The following is a 17486-nucleotide window of genomic DNA, read 5'->3' as shown; positions in this document are numbered from 1 at the left end:
ATGGTAAAGTAGATATGAATTTGCGGCTCGAGGACCTGCGTCCCCATCTTAAAGTTTCGCGCGAGCGCGAATTCTCTTTGTTTTGATTGGCTAATGAATTCAGGAAGTTCATCTGACGCGTCAGTCTACTAATGTGATTGGTGGACGGTAAGCCAATCAATGATGGACAACTGAAGCGTAACACAGATTCGCGCCACAATATATCACGAGGTTCGAGTCCCGTTATAATTTGCTTATCCATAACAACTAAATCGGAGTAGTTAGATGTATTTATTTCATAACTTATATGCTCATACAAACTGACTTTTGTGACTTTAAGTTTGCGGCTCCTGTTTCAATGATAATTTCACGAAGTTTAACTTTCGAGTTTAATTGCCAGGAGAACGCGACTTAACAAAAGAATCTAATAATATATCATCACTGGTATAGTGATGTATAGTGATGATATAACGGTAAACCGCCTTCGGTTCCGTTATTAACACCGAAAATCTACACAAAAGGAGCGCACGCGCGAAAGTGTGTGACAAAAGCCTGGCTCGCTTTATCCCATCTGTCCCTGCTGCGTTTAATTAGTGCATTCTGGGATCGTATCCATTTATGGTCGTGGTTGACAAGGTTACTGCTTCAAGCCGACAACATTAGATCTGTACCTAAAGGTCTTTCAATCCTCGGCTTTCATCAAAAGAGCGTCGAGGCTTCTTCAGAAAAGAATATTTATGCGCGTTTCTGTTTCAGAAGTTTACGCACGGGCATGTTCAGCGCTTGAACGTACGTAAACATAAGCCACTCTACAGTACTGCTATGCGCTACGTACTTCAAAATACATAGAAATCCATGACTAATAGAAATATCGATACACACAGGAATAGAGTACGAATCAGCGAAATCTACATAAAAAGGTGAGTTAGTCTAGTTGTAAACACGATGATTTAATATTAATTTGATATTAGATTTATACTATATTGGGTAGTTTTAATTATGCTGAACTCATTCGGTATTGATCGTTTGGTTTGGAACAGCTGTATGTAGTACTACACTGTAAGGGCTCTCGAGCTTCCTTCGATTTATATAGCGTATAATAACTATATTTGCAAATACATATCGTTATTCCAACGTATTCAGGATGTTTTTATCAATAGTTTCCATTTTTATTTACAAAAGGCTAAATTGATTAAGTCTGCAAACTAGTCGCATAGCCCGTATAGCATGGTGAATCAAATGAATTCTGCCATCACCACCCGTGATATACAGGGACATATACAATTAACATTCAAAATTAATAGATCTATAGATTCGTGTGACATGGCTCATGAATAAACTGTGCCATAATAGTACGCGACAAAATTGAATAGGCAAAACTTGTTTAAAATTGATCATGTTCACTATCGGTTCGAATTTGGCAGTCATCATTTTCGTTAGACCTTGCCAAATAAAATTTCCCTTTTATTTTCAGACGTATTTATTATTTCTTCGCACCTATCAGCCAACGTGGGTTCATTATTTTCAAGAAAAAGGGAAGAGAAGAAGAGAAAAGGTGTTGTGATAAGCATGACGACGGTATCATTCATTAGGGCTATACGCCAGTCGAAGCCGCCGAGAACTATAGAACACTATCGGAACAAACGCGCGAAATCTGCTACTAGTAATAACTTTTCTATACAGTATTCTCCTTCCGATGCCCTGAGATTCTCGATAATGTATCATCATCCTCAGTACGCGCAGCACCTTCTCGATAAGTATCCACGACAGTGTCTGAGTGATACCGTCTGCTGTCCTTTAATTTTAATAGCCGTCCAAAACAATGAATACGGAATACTACACTACCTCTGTCATTATAGTATGAAACATAATTTGAGAAGCAATGATCAACCGTACGTGGACGCCAGAGGGTGTGTAGCATTAGAAGAGGGTAAAACGGCGCTTCACATGGCAGCTGAGATGGGCAAACCCGAATATTGCAGACTCTTATTAAATTACAATGCAGATTTTCACGCCTTTGACAGCGAAGGTAATACGCCTTTAGATAGAGCGTTAGGAGCACTCATTCGCATTCTGCAGTACGGACCCAGGAGCTCGTCAAATACACCTCGTAGCAAAACTCAGGGAATAGTGCAGTGTATTATTGATCTCATGAAATGCGAAACGAAGATTTCATCAGATAAAACTCTAAAACTGTTGGATACGGCGCGCATGGTTATAGAAGAGATACGCACTGAAATCCACGACGAAGAAATAGAAAATATCATACGTATATTCCCGAACAATTCGAACAGTCCTCTGTCACTTTTACAACTAACGCGTTGCAGTATAAGACACCGAATCGGACATAAATATAAAAGTGATTCTATCCAACATTTACAACTGCCGAAACTATTACAGCAGTATCTCGAATTACTTTACTGAACTATTTTTTAGATTTTGATTATTCTTTTCGATCATTTTAATAACAATTTGTTTTATGAGAACTTCTAGATTACGGAATAACGTGCAAATCAATAATCTACAAATCTTATCACATCATACGATGCACGTATTTCAGGGTGTTTTTGCCGTACAACGCTGCGTTTACGCAACATTTGTTTACTTCTGATTTAGATATCTTATCTAGTTTGTTGATATTTCAATGGGTGGAACAACACCCACTCTTCGTGATATTTCTATGAAAAATTAGTTTTTGGTTTATTCTATTTATTCAAAACAATATGTTGAGCTTTCTCAGCAGAAGCCAACCGAGGTTAATTTATGGTACCGGACGTGTCTAGGTATGAAAAAGATATTTGGACTATAAGAAACTTGGAATTAATTATTTATAGAAAATGTATGGTTTTTAATCTATTAATAGTCTATTTATAATCTATTGATAATGTGTTGATTTATGTTTTTAATGTATTCATCCATTTGGATTTAATTTTAAACTTAATTTATAGAAATCAGGGTTTGATCGGATATATACCAAATATACCGCTATATTGTTTGTATATTCTAGATTTGCAAGTTATTCATATTTTCTGAACGCTAGATTTTGTTGTCATTAGAACATAGGCTCTAGAACGAAAGAGAGTTTAGGTTCTATATTTAGACTCAGACAGCTGGTGAGGTGCGAGTGTCGTGTAATAAATAGATAGTGTGCAGGGCGAAAATCTATTGTGTTAAGTTTTCCATTAATCAAACATGGACGTATTGTCCACGATTCAATTTGATTTGTTACTCCATGGACTCCAAAATGAAGTATTCCACAATCAACCCCAGTTTATACCATGTCACATCAATATAAAGCCTCGAACGTCCACCAATCTGGTGTTTGTAATTTATTTGTTCGTTCATTTTAGAAAAATTGTCTTGAACACACATGATGCCTGTGGACAATCAAAAGTTGGATGAATGACGATTAAGTTTGAATAAGCTGCGATTACACGGAGACGATTTGACCCAGACCAGTCACATTTGGTCCGCGCTTAATTAGTTAATACACACTAAATCACTCACTCGATACTAAACAATACTGTGACAAAGCGAAGTAAGTCATTTCAAGAACCACTAAGCAGTCACTCGCGATAATTTGGCCGTGATATTTGGCACATACGGGCCACAAGTGTAAGCATGATCTCGGAATTTTAGATCCGGGTTATAGAATGGCACCTACATTCTTCAGAGAAAATTTATAAAACAACACTTTTAAGCATTTACGTTCTGAAGAAGTGCTTTATTTTGAATAAAAAGAAAATGCTAAAAATGCATTTTTAAGTACACAAAGAGAAACGTAATATACAGAATACAACTTAACTAAATAACATCCACAATTTAGAATATACATCGAGGTCTATGTAAAATCATACAGAAGATATTGTTTAAGTAGGTCTGGTAATTGAAGCACTTTCACCCCAGCCCCTGTCTGAAGATCCTTGAGTAAAATACAACTGCGAATTTTTAGACGACTTAAATGCAACAATGAACTCGGCGAAGCTAAAAAAAAACGGTTGAAAAAAAATCAGTTATTTTTCAAATACGCATATCATACCATATTGTTTGTTTAATGAACTTACCCATCAGATTCTCCAATTCGTTCACATCGTGTTTGTCAGTTAAAGGTCCGAGAAAACTTGGTTCAATACCTCTCGACGGTAAATAATCCAGTACTGTTTTGATAACATCCACGATGTCATATCCGGGAGGTAATACATTACGCGAACGGGCAATATCCAGCGCTACCGAAAAACTAATCCTTTGACTGTGAAAACACGAGTATTCCTTGTCGATTTCAAGCTGATGTATCTGTGAAGAATTCGTCGTTGTGCAATGTTTGACAATGATTGCCGACAGTAATGTTGATAATTCAGCTCCTTGTGATAGAATTAACTTCAATACTCGAGGAAATGGTATCGAAACTAAGATACTAGCATTAAACACTATACCTGGATGATAGATATTAACATGAGCACCGTATTCTAACAGTAGTTTGGCATCTTCATATTTTCCATAAGATAAAGCAGCCAGCAATGGAGGCAAATCATAAGCCGACTGAGAATTTGCAAGAGAACCAGCTTGCAACAAAATTTTAACGTGTTTGTGGGACCAGTCGCCACCACTTAGAATAACGGCTACTAAAGGTGAAGCTTTAATATCATACATCCACGGAAATGGATACATGTTGAATATCCTCGGAATGAAGGCTTCCACTTCAAAATTGAAATGTTGATTGACGTCTAAACCTTTCTCGATGAGAGATTCTAGAATCGTCGTGTCACAGCTGAGTGTTGAATATTCGAATGGTCCCAAGTCACATTTACTGAACACGTCTATAGAGGTTTTATCGACGATTAGTTTTGCTATTTCGATGTTATGAAATTGTAAAGCGCTGTATAGAGCAACTGCGCGAGGTTCGTTCGACACAATATTCACATCTGCTCCGTAGTTTAGCAATAAACGTACGCATTCCAAGTGTCCATTCTGCGCTGCTAGATAAAGAGGAGACGCATTATCACACGCTGTCACATCTACTAATCCATCTAATCCTGAAAATAATGTCTAGAGTTTAATGAAGGATTTTTAACTAAGGGCAACAATACTGTTTTGACTTTTTTAGGGAAAGAGTCGAATGATCGATTAAACCACAAAAGAATCATAACTATAACAAAATTCATCCTTGATAATAGCAAAGCATGATAGATTTCACAGAGTCACTGCAGCCTCATCAGGTATGATGTATTAAATAAACTATGCACAGAAGGGCATACATGTATAAGTGACTGTTCTGTTTATTCATTGAAATAATAAATGAGCAACTTATTAGAGAAAAAAAGAAACATTTGTAATCACAAAATTACCATTTTTTCTTGCATATTCTAACAATTGTTTTAGAACATCATCATATCCGTACATGGCCGCTTCAAATATGGCAGTAGCGTTATTATCATCAACTTGAAGGTCGATTTTTGTGCCATATTCTAATAACAGCGAAACTATTGATGTAACCGCTGAATGATAAGGTTGGTGTCTGATTGTATGAAATAAAGGCGTCTCTCCATTGAAATCAACTGCATTCACCGACGCTCCATGGGTTAATAGAAGTTGAATCATTTTGAAATCGCGGTTTTCACAAGCTACGAAGAGAAAACAGAACTGTTACTTAAGCAATTGCTTGAGTTACGGAAGACAACTGCATTTATTTTTGCGGCACCTATATGGAGCGGAGATGATTGCATATGATCAGTTAGATTGCAGTCGGCTTCATATTTAAGCAATATATGCGTGGATTCAACGGCACCAGCTTTAACAGCTAAGAACAGTGGAGTATCGTATTCATAACCACGCCAGTTAATCTCAGATTCCCCTGAAACAGAAAATTCATCAATCACATTCAATTTGAGACTTTCAGGCTAAGCAAGACTTTCAGGCTCACAGCTAAATTTTTAGGTAGGCCTGGCTAAAGGTTATATATAAGATCATAAGCTACCTTACCTTGGTCAATTAGAATCTTTAAGCAATCAGTATGATTCTTAAGAGCAGCTTTATGAATGGGGCGCCAGCCGCAATTATCTTGGACATCGACAGGCATGCCTGAATTGATAACAGCAAAAGAAAAAATAGTACTCTCTGATAGACCGACATGTATTTGTGGTCTTGTATTTCTTGCCATAATTCCCAGAACTTGTAGGTACATCATTCACTATAGTATCAGAAATCTATGTAGTTTCAGCTAATGTAGTTGGGTAAATACAAGTCATGATCAGTTACCATATATGGTTTAGTTTTGCTTTAGATCTCACAAACACATTAGAACCAACCCCATTATTAAAGCTACCAAGGATTAGGCCACTAAAAATGACAAGGTCATTATTCATTGCAGCTTTGTCCCACAAAAAGTTTAAATTGCCAAGGACAAGGTTCTCAAAGTTTGTAGTTCATCTAACGAAAGGGCCATTCATTCAACCCATGGGTGGATGACAGGCCTACTCTTAGTAGGGCTACTCAATCCAACTTGCAAACAACTGAATTATTACACTTACACTACAGCGGGACAGCCAAGGGGAGGTCGAGCAAGCCAAAAAAACTTTTAGTTTTGGTTTTTACCTTGAGCCAATAGACATCTTAAATCTTCAGCTTTTCCAAATTCACACGCCTCAGATATTGATGAACATTTTACAGGGCAAGTACGACCCCGCAGATCCATGTCAAATCAGTAAGGGTCAATAAAAACTGGGTCTAAATTTACAGATGATTGAAAATAAAATTGAAGTCCGCGACCTTGAGAAGTGAAGACCGTAACGGACGTTGACCCGGACTCGAATCACGGACTACGGTACAGTAAGCCGAGCCGGTCGTTTCTTCGCCGCGCCGACGACGGCGACAACTTCGCATGATCTCAGTGCTACATATTTTCTGATTTCGTAAATTCATTCAAGAAGGAAATTGCTCCAGTAATCCAGTGATTTGCAATTTTTTTCACAGTATGCACATTTTTATTCGGAAATACATGTACCGTACAAATGGTGGAGAATAAGTAAGCGGCACTTTTATGGTAATGCACGCGTGATCACTATAATGATTATTTCGAGTGTGAAGAACACAGCAAACAACAGCCTGTTTAAAGTTTTTACAACCAAACTCCAGTCAGCTGCATGGGTAGCGGTTTGGTCAGCATTAGAAGTCGTTTGATCATTGGTAGGAATCGCTGGCAGTGGGCGCTCTATGCGCAATGGTTTTCCAAAAACGCCGACAACGAACTACAAAAGAAGTCGTCTATGTTGAATACATAGGTAGCTAATGGAATTTGAAAGAAAAGACTTTTCCGATTTAAAGCAAGTTGGGAGTTTTACCTTATCGAAAAATTGCGGAGCAGTTCTGGTACCTTCCAAAATACATATATAATCGAGAAATACCGAGATGATTAGCACCACTAGTGTAATCACGATATTCGCCGAGAACATTACAACTGAAAAGGCACAAAGATATTTTTTTCCTGAATGGTCTTATTACCGTACAAGGCCAGATTGTTTTCAATAAACTGATGGCATCAATCCCTTCTTGGAAACGGACTGGATGACCTTGTCCGATGTGAAATATTGAAATATTTTCATGTTCTATTTTCACCTTCATCTAACTCACATGAATAATATACACGTATCGAATAGCTACGTACTCAGATTCGGTGGGTTGCCACTAGAGAGAGGAAATATCGCATCTGTGATCACCAATAGTAATAGATAACCGATAGTTACAGCGCTACCTGAAAATGGATTACCGATACGTTTATGATGGCTTTTCGTGACTATCATTTTGAATACTGTTTGAGAATGTACCACTAACCGATGTACGATTTCTCGTTGGTTTCACCCGAAATCAGAAATATAAATGGTATAACGATAGAAAGAAGAGTTCCCGGAACGACTAAAGTTGCCACGTAGAATGTCGGATTTCTTTTTAGCGTAATATCGTAACTGATATCAGTATAAGCAACATCGTCCGGTCGTTGTCTTAGAAAGTATCCAACTTTTGGTTTCGAGCTCTCAAGGCTCCATTCTGGAAAATCCTGGTTTTCTAGGCGTTTCTTTCGAGATCGTCGTGTCAGTCTGTAAGAAAGCTACAGGAAAGAAGGGCTATACATCCATATTAGTGTTCGGGTTTACTTTCTGATCGGAATATTCAGACACCGTGTATCTTTTTTTTCTTAAAAAACGATCACTGAGTAAAAATCAAGTTTCACCTGTTGCTCTCTTGATATAAGTTTGATTGGACATACTTGACTGTCGTAGGGAAAATGGTTAATTTCTTTATCACACATGAACCACATGTTGTAAGAATCGCTGTATCTAAGTGTTCCATCGCTACTTACTGCCAAAGCAGAACGGAAGCGTACGTTCTGAATACCATCATCACTAAACGAAATACACAATGATTAAAGGACTATTATAGAGATGCAGTCATCAAAATTTCCGAAGAACGACGACCTCCGTCAATCCATGCTATTGTGTATTCCTGATGCTAATACCACTTACACACTGTAGGATACAATATCGGGTTTCCAAAGTTTGCCAGGATCTATCAAAACCTTTTCCACACCAGTGAAGTTTTTTTCATCCCATTTCAATCTCTCGTCCTTCCATTCCTACCGTATCAAGTTTCAATGTATCTTTTACTTGTCTACCGTTTTTTTATTATTCAATTCAATATAATTCCATTCTTACCAAATCAATCCAGAACTTCATGTATGTATACCCTTCACCTACAGCCTAGATATTACGAGAAGGCGAAAAAGAGATATGATACCAAGCACATCCATGTATATATTCATATTCAGTGGTTTTGTTAATAACTAACGGTCCATAGTATTCTGGTTGGTTCGTGGTTGATCCAAATATCAATTACGCCCGCTGGGTCTTTGGTCGGCGCTATAGAAGACTTGTAATCTTTCAAGATGTTATCAATCAATCTATGTTGCTCGTTATAGTACACTAAAAATTCAATTGTACAAATGAACTTTTTATATTCACTCACGACATATATTCACAATATCATAATTGATATTTCATATTAATGGAATATCAGATTGGATATATGTATTATTTGGATAGCCAAAATGTATCAATATTTCATTAATCTTGAAATGCAACAGTCAAGCGTAACTATCGTGTAGATTTTGTTAATATAACGTTTTACCTGTATCTTTAGCCGCTGATGCAGTAATTATCAGGACTACTGTCCAAATTTGCCGCATCAGTATCGACAGCATCTCTAGTTTGTTGTATTGATGTTAAAGTCGAATAAATCGAGGTCCGTTTTCCTCTGACCTGTGCTCTCTACCACCGAACAAATCAGCTACACAGACGAATCTTTGAATGCCTAATAAGTCAATTTCCGTGCATTGTTTCTTATAAATCTAGGACAGCACTATAATTAAATTAACGTCGGAATTTATAGATAGTGCATCAAATTCTAGCTGAAATACGCGAAGACTGATTGAAGTTATTCAAGAACCCTTTTATTACAAATACAAGCACTACAACATGAGCAAAATAAATCACATCTTTTTCAAGGATTCACAGAAGAGACATTCATAACATTTAATCCCAATTACGTTGAATATAAATATATGATATACAAATAGATTCTCAAATCGTTTTAATCACTGTTCGATTAGAGGAATTGTTTCCACATTAAAATCCTATTCAGTTTGTCATTGTGTCACGGATACCGCGTATCTATTGCACTTGGGTTGTTTTTTATTAGTAAACGAAAGGCTACCAGTCGAACGCGTTTGCCGACGTGTATCAACGTCATGTTTGCTACTGTATCTACACTGTATGTATCCGTTTGAATCGCTTGTAAAAGACCATTTCTGTATGGGTTCTTTTGGCGCTTTCTTCCACCAGGGAACTTTCTCTTGTTTGTTACCCTGAAAATGGAAAAATCATGCGCAATGTGATCGAGAATCTTTTTATGTAAGAATCGTTTGTAACGTGAGTCTAATGATTACTAAGAAGACTGCTTTAATGTAAGAAAAAGACTCCCCATAGGAATTTCATCTATTTGTCTTAGATTCTGGTTGTTTCGGCCTGGCACGAAGTGTATTTGTTCCATTGCTTGACGCGTCTGCACTGCGCTTCCGGTCCAAGAACTCGAAGATTCCGAGTACAAAAGTCTCCGACAGATGTAATAGATTCGGCGTATCAAATGCTCTTTAAAAAGTTTCGTTGTTAGCGTATATATGATCGGATTTAAAGCACTGTTCACAGGCAGAATAAACACAGCTACCCAAGCATGCAAATTCTTATCTATGTGTAAACCTGAAAAATAGTATCTGTCAAGACAAATTCTTTGAACGTAGTTTATTTCATTCGATTTATGTGGGTGTTCTGATACAATATTTTGACTCGAAATAGGGTGGTATTATAGATAAATGGTTTATCATTGGGTCATACATCATCATGTACGCATATAACGGGAATGCGTGCCTCTTTTACAACTCGAGCATATGCCGGATGAATTCAATTAGGGCTTGATATTTAAAGCGAGAAACCCAGAACAAACTTCAAAAGATCACCCATAAAATCTACATGATGATTTTTATGGTATTTCCATCATATTTCACCCGCAGAAATGTCGGTGTTTTACAGAATTGTTTGGTTATTAAAATATAGACTCTGGTTGTAAAACTGCATGCGCATTTTTTCCGCCACAAACGGGTGTTTGGACTGTATAAGTCTAGCCTTACCTGATAAAGCTAAAATCTTGATAATGATTATCGGAGTCCAACATGTAGCGTCTGAGAATATTATGAATGAGAATCTACGAGCAATGGATGCCTCGTGATTCACACTTGTTGAACGTATTGATATGTTTGACTTCTTTATCAAGTAAAACATCATCGCATAAGCGTAGACAATGAACACGAAGGCTAGTGAGTTTATACCGATGAAAACGAACGCGGAATATTCCCATCCTCGACCAAATGGTTCATGTATGTGGAGCGGCAAACAAGCTCCATTTGTGTTGTAATAACTTTCGCCGAAATAAGGTATTTTTACGACAGGGATCACTGCCAGAAGAATACTCAAGAGCCAGATTATAGCCGCTATTACGTATGCAAGACCAAGACTCCTCTTATTTGATATAAATGGGTGCGTGACACAGACATAACGATCAAGGGTGATGACTGTTAGTATCAACACGCTCACTTCGCAGCTAAGTGTACTTATTACTCCACTGACGTCGCATTGCCAGCTTAGTCGCCATTCACGTTCGTGATACAGATAATTTTGTCTATATTTGACATCATAACTAGCTATAATGAAAAGATATAGTCCCATGAGGAAATCCGCGAACGCAAGATTCTTTATGAACAACGAGTGGGTCTTGTTGTTTTCGTGTAGTAAAAATCGACCCAGTAGCACGACCGAGTTGCCCAGACAGGACAAGATGGCTACTATCCAGACAGTCACGCGGAGAAATACATTAGCCAGTAAATGTTTGTGGCTTGATATTCCATCTCCTTTTGGCATGCATACACGTACGTGACGGGCATACAAACACAGCTGAAATTTGTCGAAATATCTACAAAGCAAAAATATCATAAATCTTATATTCATATACATGTATAACAACTGCGGCGACTGTGAAGACATCGAAATCTCTAAATCCGGTATATTGCTTTAACAACTTACATGTGGGTTAGATTTTGGCAAGCATTGAATAAACCGTTCGGTAAGGAGTTGATGTGATTACTTTCTAAAGAGCTAAAAACAGAAATCAATTTCTCAGTGACGTTTCACAGGTTGTATAACCACCGTCATTGTGACAAAGAGCAACTTCTGCTGTGAAATCCTTAGTTTTTCTGACCATGGACGCATAAACTAGTTTATACGTCCATGTTCTGACGTACAGTCAACAAAAGGTGTAATCTGATTCAACTCTGTCGTATTTCACGTTTCATCGAAAGGTTACTCACAGCGATGTAAGTGATATGGTATCATTGAAAGCACCGGCTTCTATCGTACTGATTCGATTTCGCCAGAGGTTCCTGCAACGAATGATGATAATATGCGATATAAATGATCCATCTGTCGATGGAGAATTCAGAAAAATCATTGTTAACTCCGCAGAAGCTACGTACAAGTTTTTGAGATTGCGGAGATTTCCAAACGTACGAAGCCTCACAGTTTTCAATTGATTATTCGCAAGTCCTCTGAACAAAGAAAATAAATGAATAACCTTATAACTAATTATTATACGAGATTAGACTTTTGCTGTGATTTTCAAACGTAATTTCAACTTACAAAGTACGGAGCTGCTGTTGGTAAGTGAAAGCTCCATCCGATATGTGACCAATTCTATTCTCCTCTAGGAATCTATGGTGGGATCATATTATTCTTTATTAGAAATCTATTTCCTTATTATCAACCTTGCATGCAACCATATTCTATAATCTTTACAATTCTTAGAATGTAGATATGGTTTTTACTTACAACGATCGCAGACTGGGTAAATATCTAAATACATTTACGTTTATACTGTCTAATTCATTACATCCGAGGTACCTAACGAAAGAATGTATAATTCATTTGGTGTAACAATTTTCGTAATGGTGCACGATCGTAGGCTACTTTCATACCCAAACCCCCAAAACATTCAATAAATGATATAAATGAATTGATCTGAGATTCTTACAGATTCTCCAGAGAGTGCAGATGGCGAAATGCGGAACCCTTGATTTCTTTCATAGCGTTTCGTTCCAGTTTTCTGAAAATTAGATTCACGCGTATTATTTTCAAAAACCAGGCAGCCTTCAAAACTTGTTTCTTTACAAATCACACCTTTTATTCGACTTACAGAACTTTGACGCTGCTTAAACCATCAAACACGCCAGTTTCTAGCGAACTGAATCCATTTCCAGTCAAATCTCTTAAACACAGATCAAGCTTTTAAAGTCAGTTTTGAGTACTATAATTTTCATTGTATATCGGATAACATAAGTCTGTGAAGGACTTACAATTCCCGTAGATTGTTCGGTGAACAAAACGTACAGTTTTCGAAATTGCTGAGTTCATTAGCTGCCAGAATCCTGTAAAATAATTTGTTTATCTTATTCGATAGATGTCACGATTTGAACTTAAAAAACAGTCATTTGAATAAGAAACAAACAATCGGTCCAAGATATAAGCTAGCGATTCGCTTTGAGGCATGTGCATTGATTACTCCTTTCGCCGAAAACAAATTTCCGCTTTGACATTTAATCAGTTTTCATCTAACGAAGGAAACAAATTCTGTTTCCCGCTCTAGTCGTACATGGACTTTTTCCAGCACGATATCTTTGATCTTTGGCTATTCTCACACCACAATGAACTTATTACTGTTTTTACGAGGAAGACTAGGATACATTAGCTGGCGAAACGATACAACGAATGTTTTCTTCTCGTATGCTGCTAGAATCAACAAGCGTTGGAAGATGATATTTAGACATCTATCGTATATTAAGCCGGATTTATATTTTTTTAACAGTCACTGTAAAACATTATTTGCGAGTGCAGGCTTTGTCTGAGCCGAAAATAATCGGTAATTCTATCTAAGCCGAAAAATATTGTGTGCGGTAGTCTTTATAGTTTTAAGATGATCCGATGATACACTTTAGATGGTACATTAACAATCACTGAAGATTGGGGATTCTAATCGGAAATCAAACGTTATACTTACAACTGTCTAAGGTTCAAGTTGTGTTTAAACGTTAGAGGTTCTATACGCTGAACGTGACTTCCAATGATCAACCTGTTGCGTGTAAAATTAAGAATTTTATATGTTAATCGTCACGGAGGAGAGGATAGAAAACGAATATCACCATGGGAGAGTTCTTTTAGATCGTTAAAACACGTGTATTCTCGATACCGAGTGGGATAACAAGCTATCTCTATGAGACATTGCCATAAAGATGCACTCTCGCGTGCATGAACCTACGATTCTCAAAGCTAACCATCAAAGCCATCATCAAAATTGCACCGTCGTTGTGGTGCGAAACTACCCTTCAATAACTCTAAGTTCAGAAGAATTAAAAGACGTTTGAGTACTGTAGACTCGTGATAACAGATCCCTGTAGTACGGGAAAGCCTCGCTATTGCCCACGCCTAAATCTTTTCATCTATTTATTTCAGAAATAGATTGCAACAAATCATAGCGCACATGGGAAATAAACCAATAATGCCTAATGAAAACCACCAAAACACATCGGATACGATAGAACATAAAACTCATAGTGGTGATCTCTATTTCTGATTATGATAAATCCCAATCTGGCCAGTGTTATCAATAAAGAAGTTTCCAGTTTCTAGGCGCCATTTTGTGGCGGTCCCGCGAGGTCCCCATTGTTGCGATAATTTGCGCTCATTTTTAAAACATAAGTTTAGATTGAATATCATATAGTTCTGCAGTCCCTTGCTCGACGAAATCGATTTATACACCATTTTAAAGGAAATTAAATGCAGATATTTGCTGGCGATTCTTGGAATTTTTGAACTCAACTATTGAGAACACTGACGATGTGAAACCAAGGACCGCATATCTAAACCGTGCGTAAAAGAAATCGCAATATTTATTAATTTCAAAATATCTAAGTATCTCTTCAAGCTATATTTCCTATTTTCACTGAAGTTAAAGAGGGTTATTTGCAGTTTAAGCCTGTGTTAAAATCTTTTGAATATCTTACCTGACGACTGATCTGTACCCGCTTGAGTTTGAGATTACGCGCAAAAGGGGTCTCCCACTGCGCATTGTAATTTTTCTGAACATTGAGATTTGCGACAAGAAATTTTAAAATGCAATTTGATTTCTTCACATTTTCCATGGGGATATTTTGAGAAGATAATCCATATCTTGTTTGTACCGTATTTTGGCGGGGGCAATTCGTTAATCTGGTTTCGGGATCCGGTTTGTCCCGCTATTGAAGTGTGAACGGCCCAGTTGAGGAATTGTCGTATACAGCCCGTCCAGCCTAGCGCCGATTTTGTGTTCGGTGAAATCAAACGTTTTAGAGTCGATGGTGAAATGTGCCAGTCAATTTAAACGCTTAGGACATATTTAACACATGTCTCTCTCTGGTAATCCCTCATTCTGGGATCATACGATGAATTTATTTAATGAATCTCAACCTTCTTGCTGGAAAACATCGACCAGAAAACCTTACTGATATAAAATTCCAATATAATATTTAAAGGGGTTCATATCTGTCCCCCATTCGATATTCTGTTTTAGGGGGTCAACGTCCAGTTTGGCAACTTTCAGCTGCGCCGCATATTCAAAAATATATATAGAAACTTAGATTTTTTTTCTAGTGTCCAACCATGAGTGGTACATTCGGTTGAAACGCAAATTAGGTTCTCAACTAGGCCATATTTGCAACCAACACAGAAAGTCCCCACTCTTACAAGAAATCCTTTAATTTCCCAACGCTACAAAACTCGAATTCATCAAAGCACTCAAAGTCCATTTTCAACCATACGAAAATAAAGGTAATATATAACCATCAGAAGCAATATTGATAATTACAAACCAGTATAAAATCCTATTTTTGCGATTTCTTTTCACAAATCTCAATGTTCAGTGAAATGGCGGTGCGCAGAGGGAGACCCCTTTTGCGCATAATCTCAAACTCAAGCGGGTACAGATCAGTCGTCAGGTAAGATATTCAAAAAAATTCAACGCAGGCTTAAACTGCAAATAACCCTCTTTAACCTCTCTGAAAATTTGAAATATAGCTTTAAGAGATACTTAGATATTTCAAAATTAATAAATATTGCGATTTCTTTTACGCACGGTTAAGATATGCGGTCCTTGGTTTCACATCTTCACTGTTCTCAATTGTTGAGTTCAAAAATTCCAAGAATCGCCAGCAAATATCTGCATTTAATTTCCTTTAAAATGGTGTATAAATCGATTTCGTCGAGCAAGGGACTGCAGCACTATATGATATTCAATCTAAACTTATGTTTTAAAAATGAACGCAAATTATCGCAACAATAGGGACCTCGAGGGACCGCCACAAAATGGCGCCTAGAAACTGGAAACTTCTTTATTGTAAGCTGTGTATATCAGATCAAAATTCATTCTGTTCACCATGAACCAATTTTGTTTTCTAACAGTCGATAAATCGATTTTCAATATAATTATTCTCCACTTACGCGTAATTAGATGGAATAGTTTTTGCAGATTGTAAATTGGTCAGAAATGTCAACGATATATGTTTTCATTTTTTTTGTTTATTGAATTTTTTACACACGGTTAATTCGGCTCAAATCTCTGACGGTAATTCTACTCACAGTGTTTCCAGTTCATGAAATCGACGAAATTGTTGCTGACGAAGTGACGTAATTTCATTACTCGACATATCACTGAAGTGTGAATAAAAGAAATATCCAGCAGATTTTTTTTTGTCGACCGGTGACGATTTAGCTCCTACTTTATGCCCCGGGGCGCTTCTACGGAAGAGCATTGCGACCATATGATTTTTTTCAACTTGTCGACTTTTCGAAATTTTGACTTTTAAATTCGAAATTTGAATAAACTCGAAATTAAACTCGTCATTCATCTTCCGCAACGATAATCAATTCGAAGAAAAGGGATGAAAATAATGAAGTTGTGAAATCATAAATTATGAACAGGAAGTGTATTGTTCGTTGAATTACGATTTGTAGTCTCATAAACACGATCAAGTGCTAACATTACAGCAAAAAGAAGGAAAACAAAACAGTCTGCCTCGACAAATTTTGATAAATTTCTATTATTGAGAAAAAAGCAAAGAAATAGCTTGGTGTAACACGTTGCCCATAACTTCAAAACTACGACAATGCCAAAACGTGACAATGAGCATGCATCAGGAAATATCAGGACAGTCTTTCAAAGCTTATAGTATATTATTAATGTACAGTTTAGATTTACATATTATTAACCACCAAGTTTATATTTGAACTTAACAAACTCGAAATTTCGAGTAGCTAAGCTGAAATTGCGAATCTATGAATCGAAGTTTCGACTAAGTCAAAGTTTCGAGTTCATAAAGTTTCTAAAGTTTATACATTTTAGACAAAAAACATCATCGGGCCGCAATGCTCTTCCGTACGCTTCCGTGGTAGCATAATCTTTTTTCAAACTTTCAAATACGAAGATACTTACAGGTAGGTTAAACTAGATGGTAGATCATGCGGTATTTCTGTCAACTTCAATTTTATACAGTAAACTTTATTGTTAGTGCATTTACACCCGGCAGGTACGTGTTCAAAGTCTGCGATTAGAAATACAGAGCACGTTTATTTCATGTAGGTTTCAAAACTCCACCTTTAAAAGTCGCCGACGATGATACGGTGGTAATAGGAACCAGGTATTCATGGTATCCGAGGTTATTAGTAGGGTAATTTACTGTTTTCTCTATCTCTCAAGCGTTCGTGCGAGGCTCACAGTGTGGGGGGTATATTTGATATCGCCGTCTCATGTTTAATTCATATCGAACA

At 37.1% G+C, this 17486-nt stretch overlaps 4 protein-coding genes and 1 long non-coding RNA gene across 7 annotated transcripts; 1 reads left to right on the top strand and 4 right to left on the bottom strand.

Moving 5' to 3' along the window:
* Positions 1–759: 759 nt before the first annotated feature.
* Positions 760–3239, top strand: LOC141914843 (ankyrin repeat domain-containing protein 9-like). The gene is made up of 2 exons (XM_074806164.1): positions 760–899; positions 1454–3239. Exon 2 carries the CDS (start codon positions 1549–1551, stop codon positions 2401–2403), a length of 855 nt encoding a protein of 284 aa, XP_074662265.1. The 5' UTR covers positions 760–899; positions 1454–1548; the 3' UTR covers positions 2404–3239.
* Positions 3240–3693: 454 nt separating this feature from the next.
* On the bottom strand, positions 3694–6730 carry LOC141914779 (dynein axonemal heavy chain 12-like). The gene is made up of 6 exons (XM_074806071.1): positions 6571–6730; positions 5959–6057; positions 5678–5830; positions 5325–5600; positions 4044–5012; positions 3694–3963 (listed from the first exon to the last, which is right to left on the bottom strand). The coding sequence occupies exons 1-6, from the start codon at positions 6668–6670 to the stop codon at positions 3821–3823; spliced, it is 1740 nt and encodes a 579-aa protein (XP_074662172.1). The 5' UTR covers positions 6671–6730; the 3' UTR covers positions 3694–3820.
* A 201-nt stretch (positions 6731–6931) lies between these two features.
* Positions 6932–9317, bottom strand: LOC141914834 (neuronal acetylcholine receptor subunit beta-2-like). Of its 3 annotated transcripts, none has more exons than XM_074806151.1 (9): positions 9157–9317; positions 8818–8951; positions 8685–8729; positions 8496–8605; positions 8204–8375; positions 7807–8080; positions 7640–7726; positions 7317–7432; positions 6932–7223 (listed from the first exon to the last, which is right to left on the bottom strand). In XM_074806151.1, exons 1-9 carry the CDS (start codon positions 9227–9229, stop codon positions 7014–7016), a joined length of 1221 nt encoding a protein of 406 aa, XP_074662252.1. In that variant the 5' UTR covers positions 9230–9317; the 3' UTR covers positions 6932–7013. The 3 variants fall into 3 exon arrangements, with proteins under 3 accessions (XP_074662252.1, XP_074662253.1, XP_074662254.1); XM_074806152.1 differs by having other exon boundaries at positions 7021–7239; XM_074806153.1 differs by lacking the exon at positions 6932–7223 and having other exon boundaries at positions 7329–7432; positions 7606–7726.
* A 643-nt stretch (positions 9318–9960) lies between these two features.
* Positions 9961–13178, bottom strand: LOC141915077 (relaxin receptor 2-like). Its single transcript, XM_074806487.1, has 11 exons — positions 13138–13178; positions 12986–13057; positions 12826–12897; positions 12664–12735; positions 12462–12533; positions 12273–12344; positions 12110–12181; positions 11945–12016; positions 11661–11732; positions 10712–11550; positions 9961–10283 (listed from the first exon to the last, which is right to left on the bottom strand). Exons 1-11 carry the CDS (start codon positions 13176–13178, stop codon positions 9973–9975), a joined length of 1767 nt encoding a protein of 588 aa, XP_074662588.1. The 3' UTR covers positions 9961–9972.
* A 551-nt stretch (positions 13179–13729) lies between these two features.
* Positions 13730–17200, bottom strand: LOC141903457 (uncharacterized). The gene is made up of 3 exons (XR_012619076.1): positions 17152–17200; positions 16299–16370; positions 13730–13758 (listed from the first exon to the last, which is right to left on the bottom strand). It is a non-coding gene; the product is annotated as an uncharacterized LOC141903457 (long non-coding RNA).
* Between the last annotated feature and the right edge of the window lie 286 nt (positions 17201–17486).

This window comes from Tubulanus polymorphus, chromosome 1 (genome assembly GCF_964204645.1).
Source record: "Tubulanus polymorphus chromosome 1, tnTubPoly1.2, whole genome shotgun sequence".
Lineage (NCBI taxonomy): Eukaryota > Metazoa > Nemertea > Palaeonemertea > Tubulaniformes > Tubulanidae > Tubulanus > Tubulanus polymorphus.
This window is presented reverse-complemented; position numbering and strand designations above follow the sequence as displayed.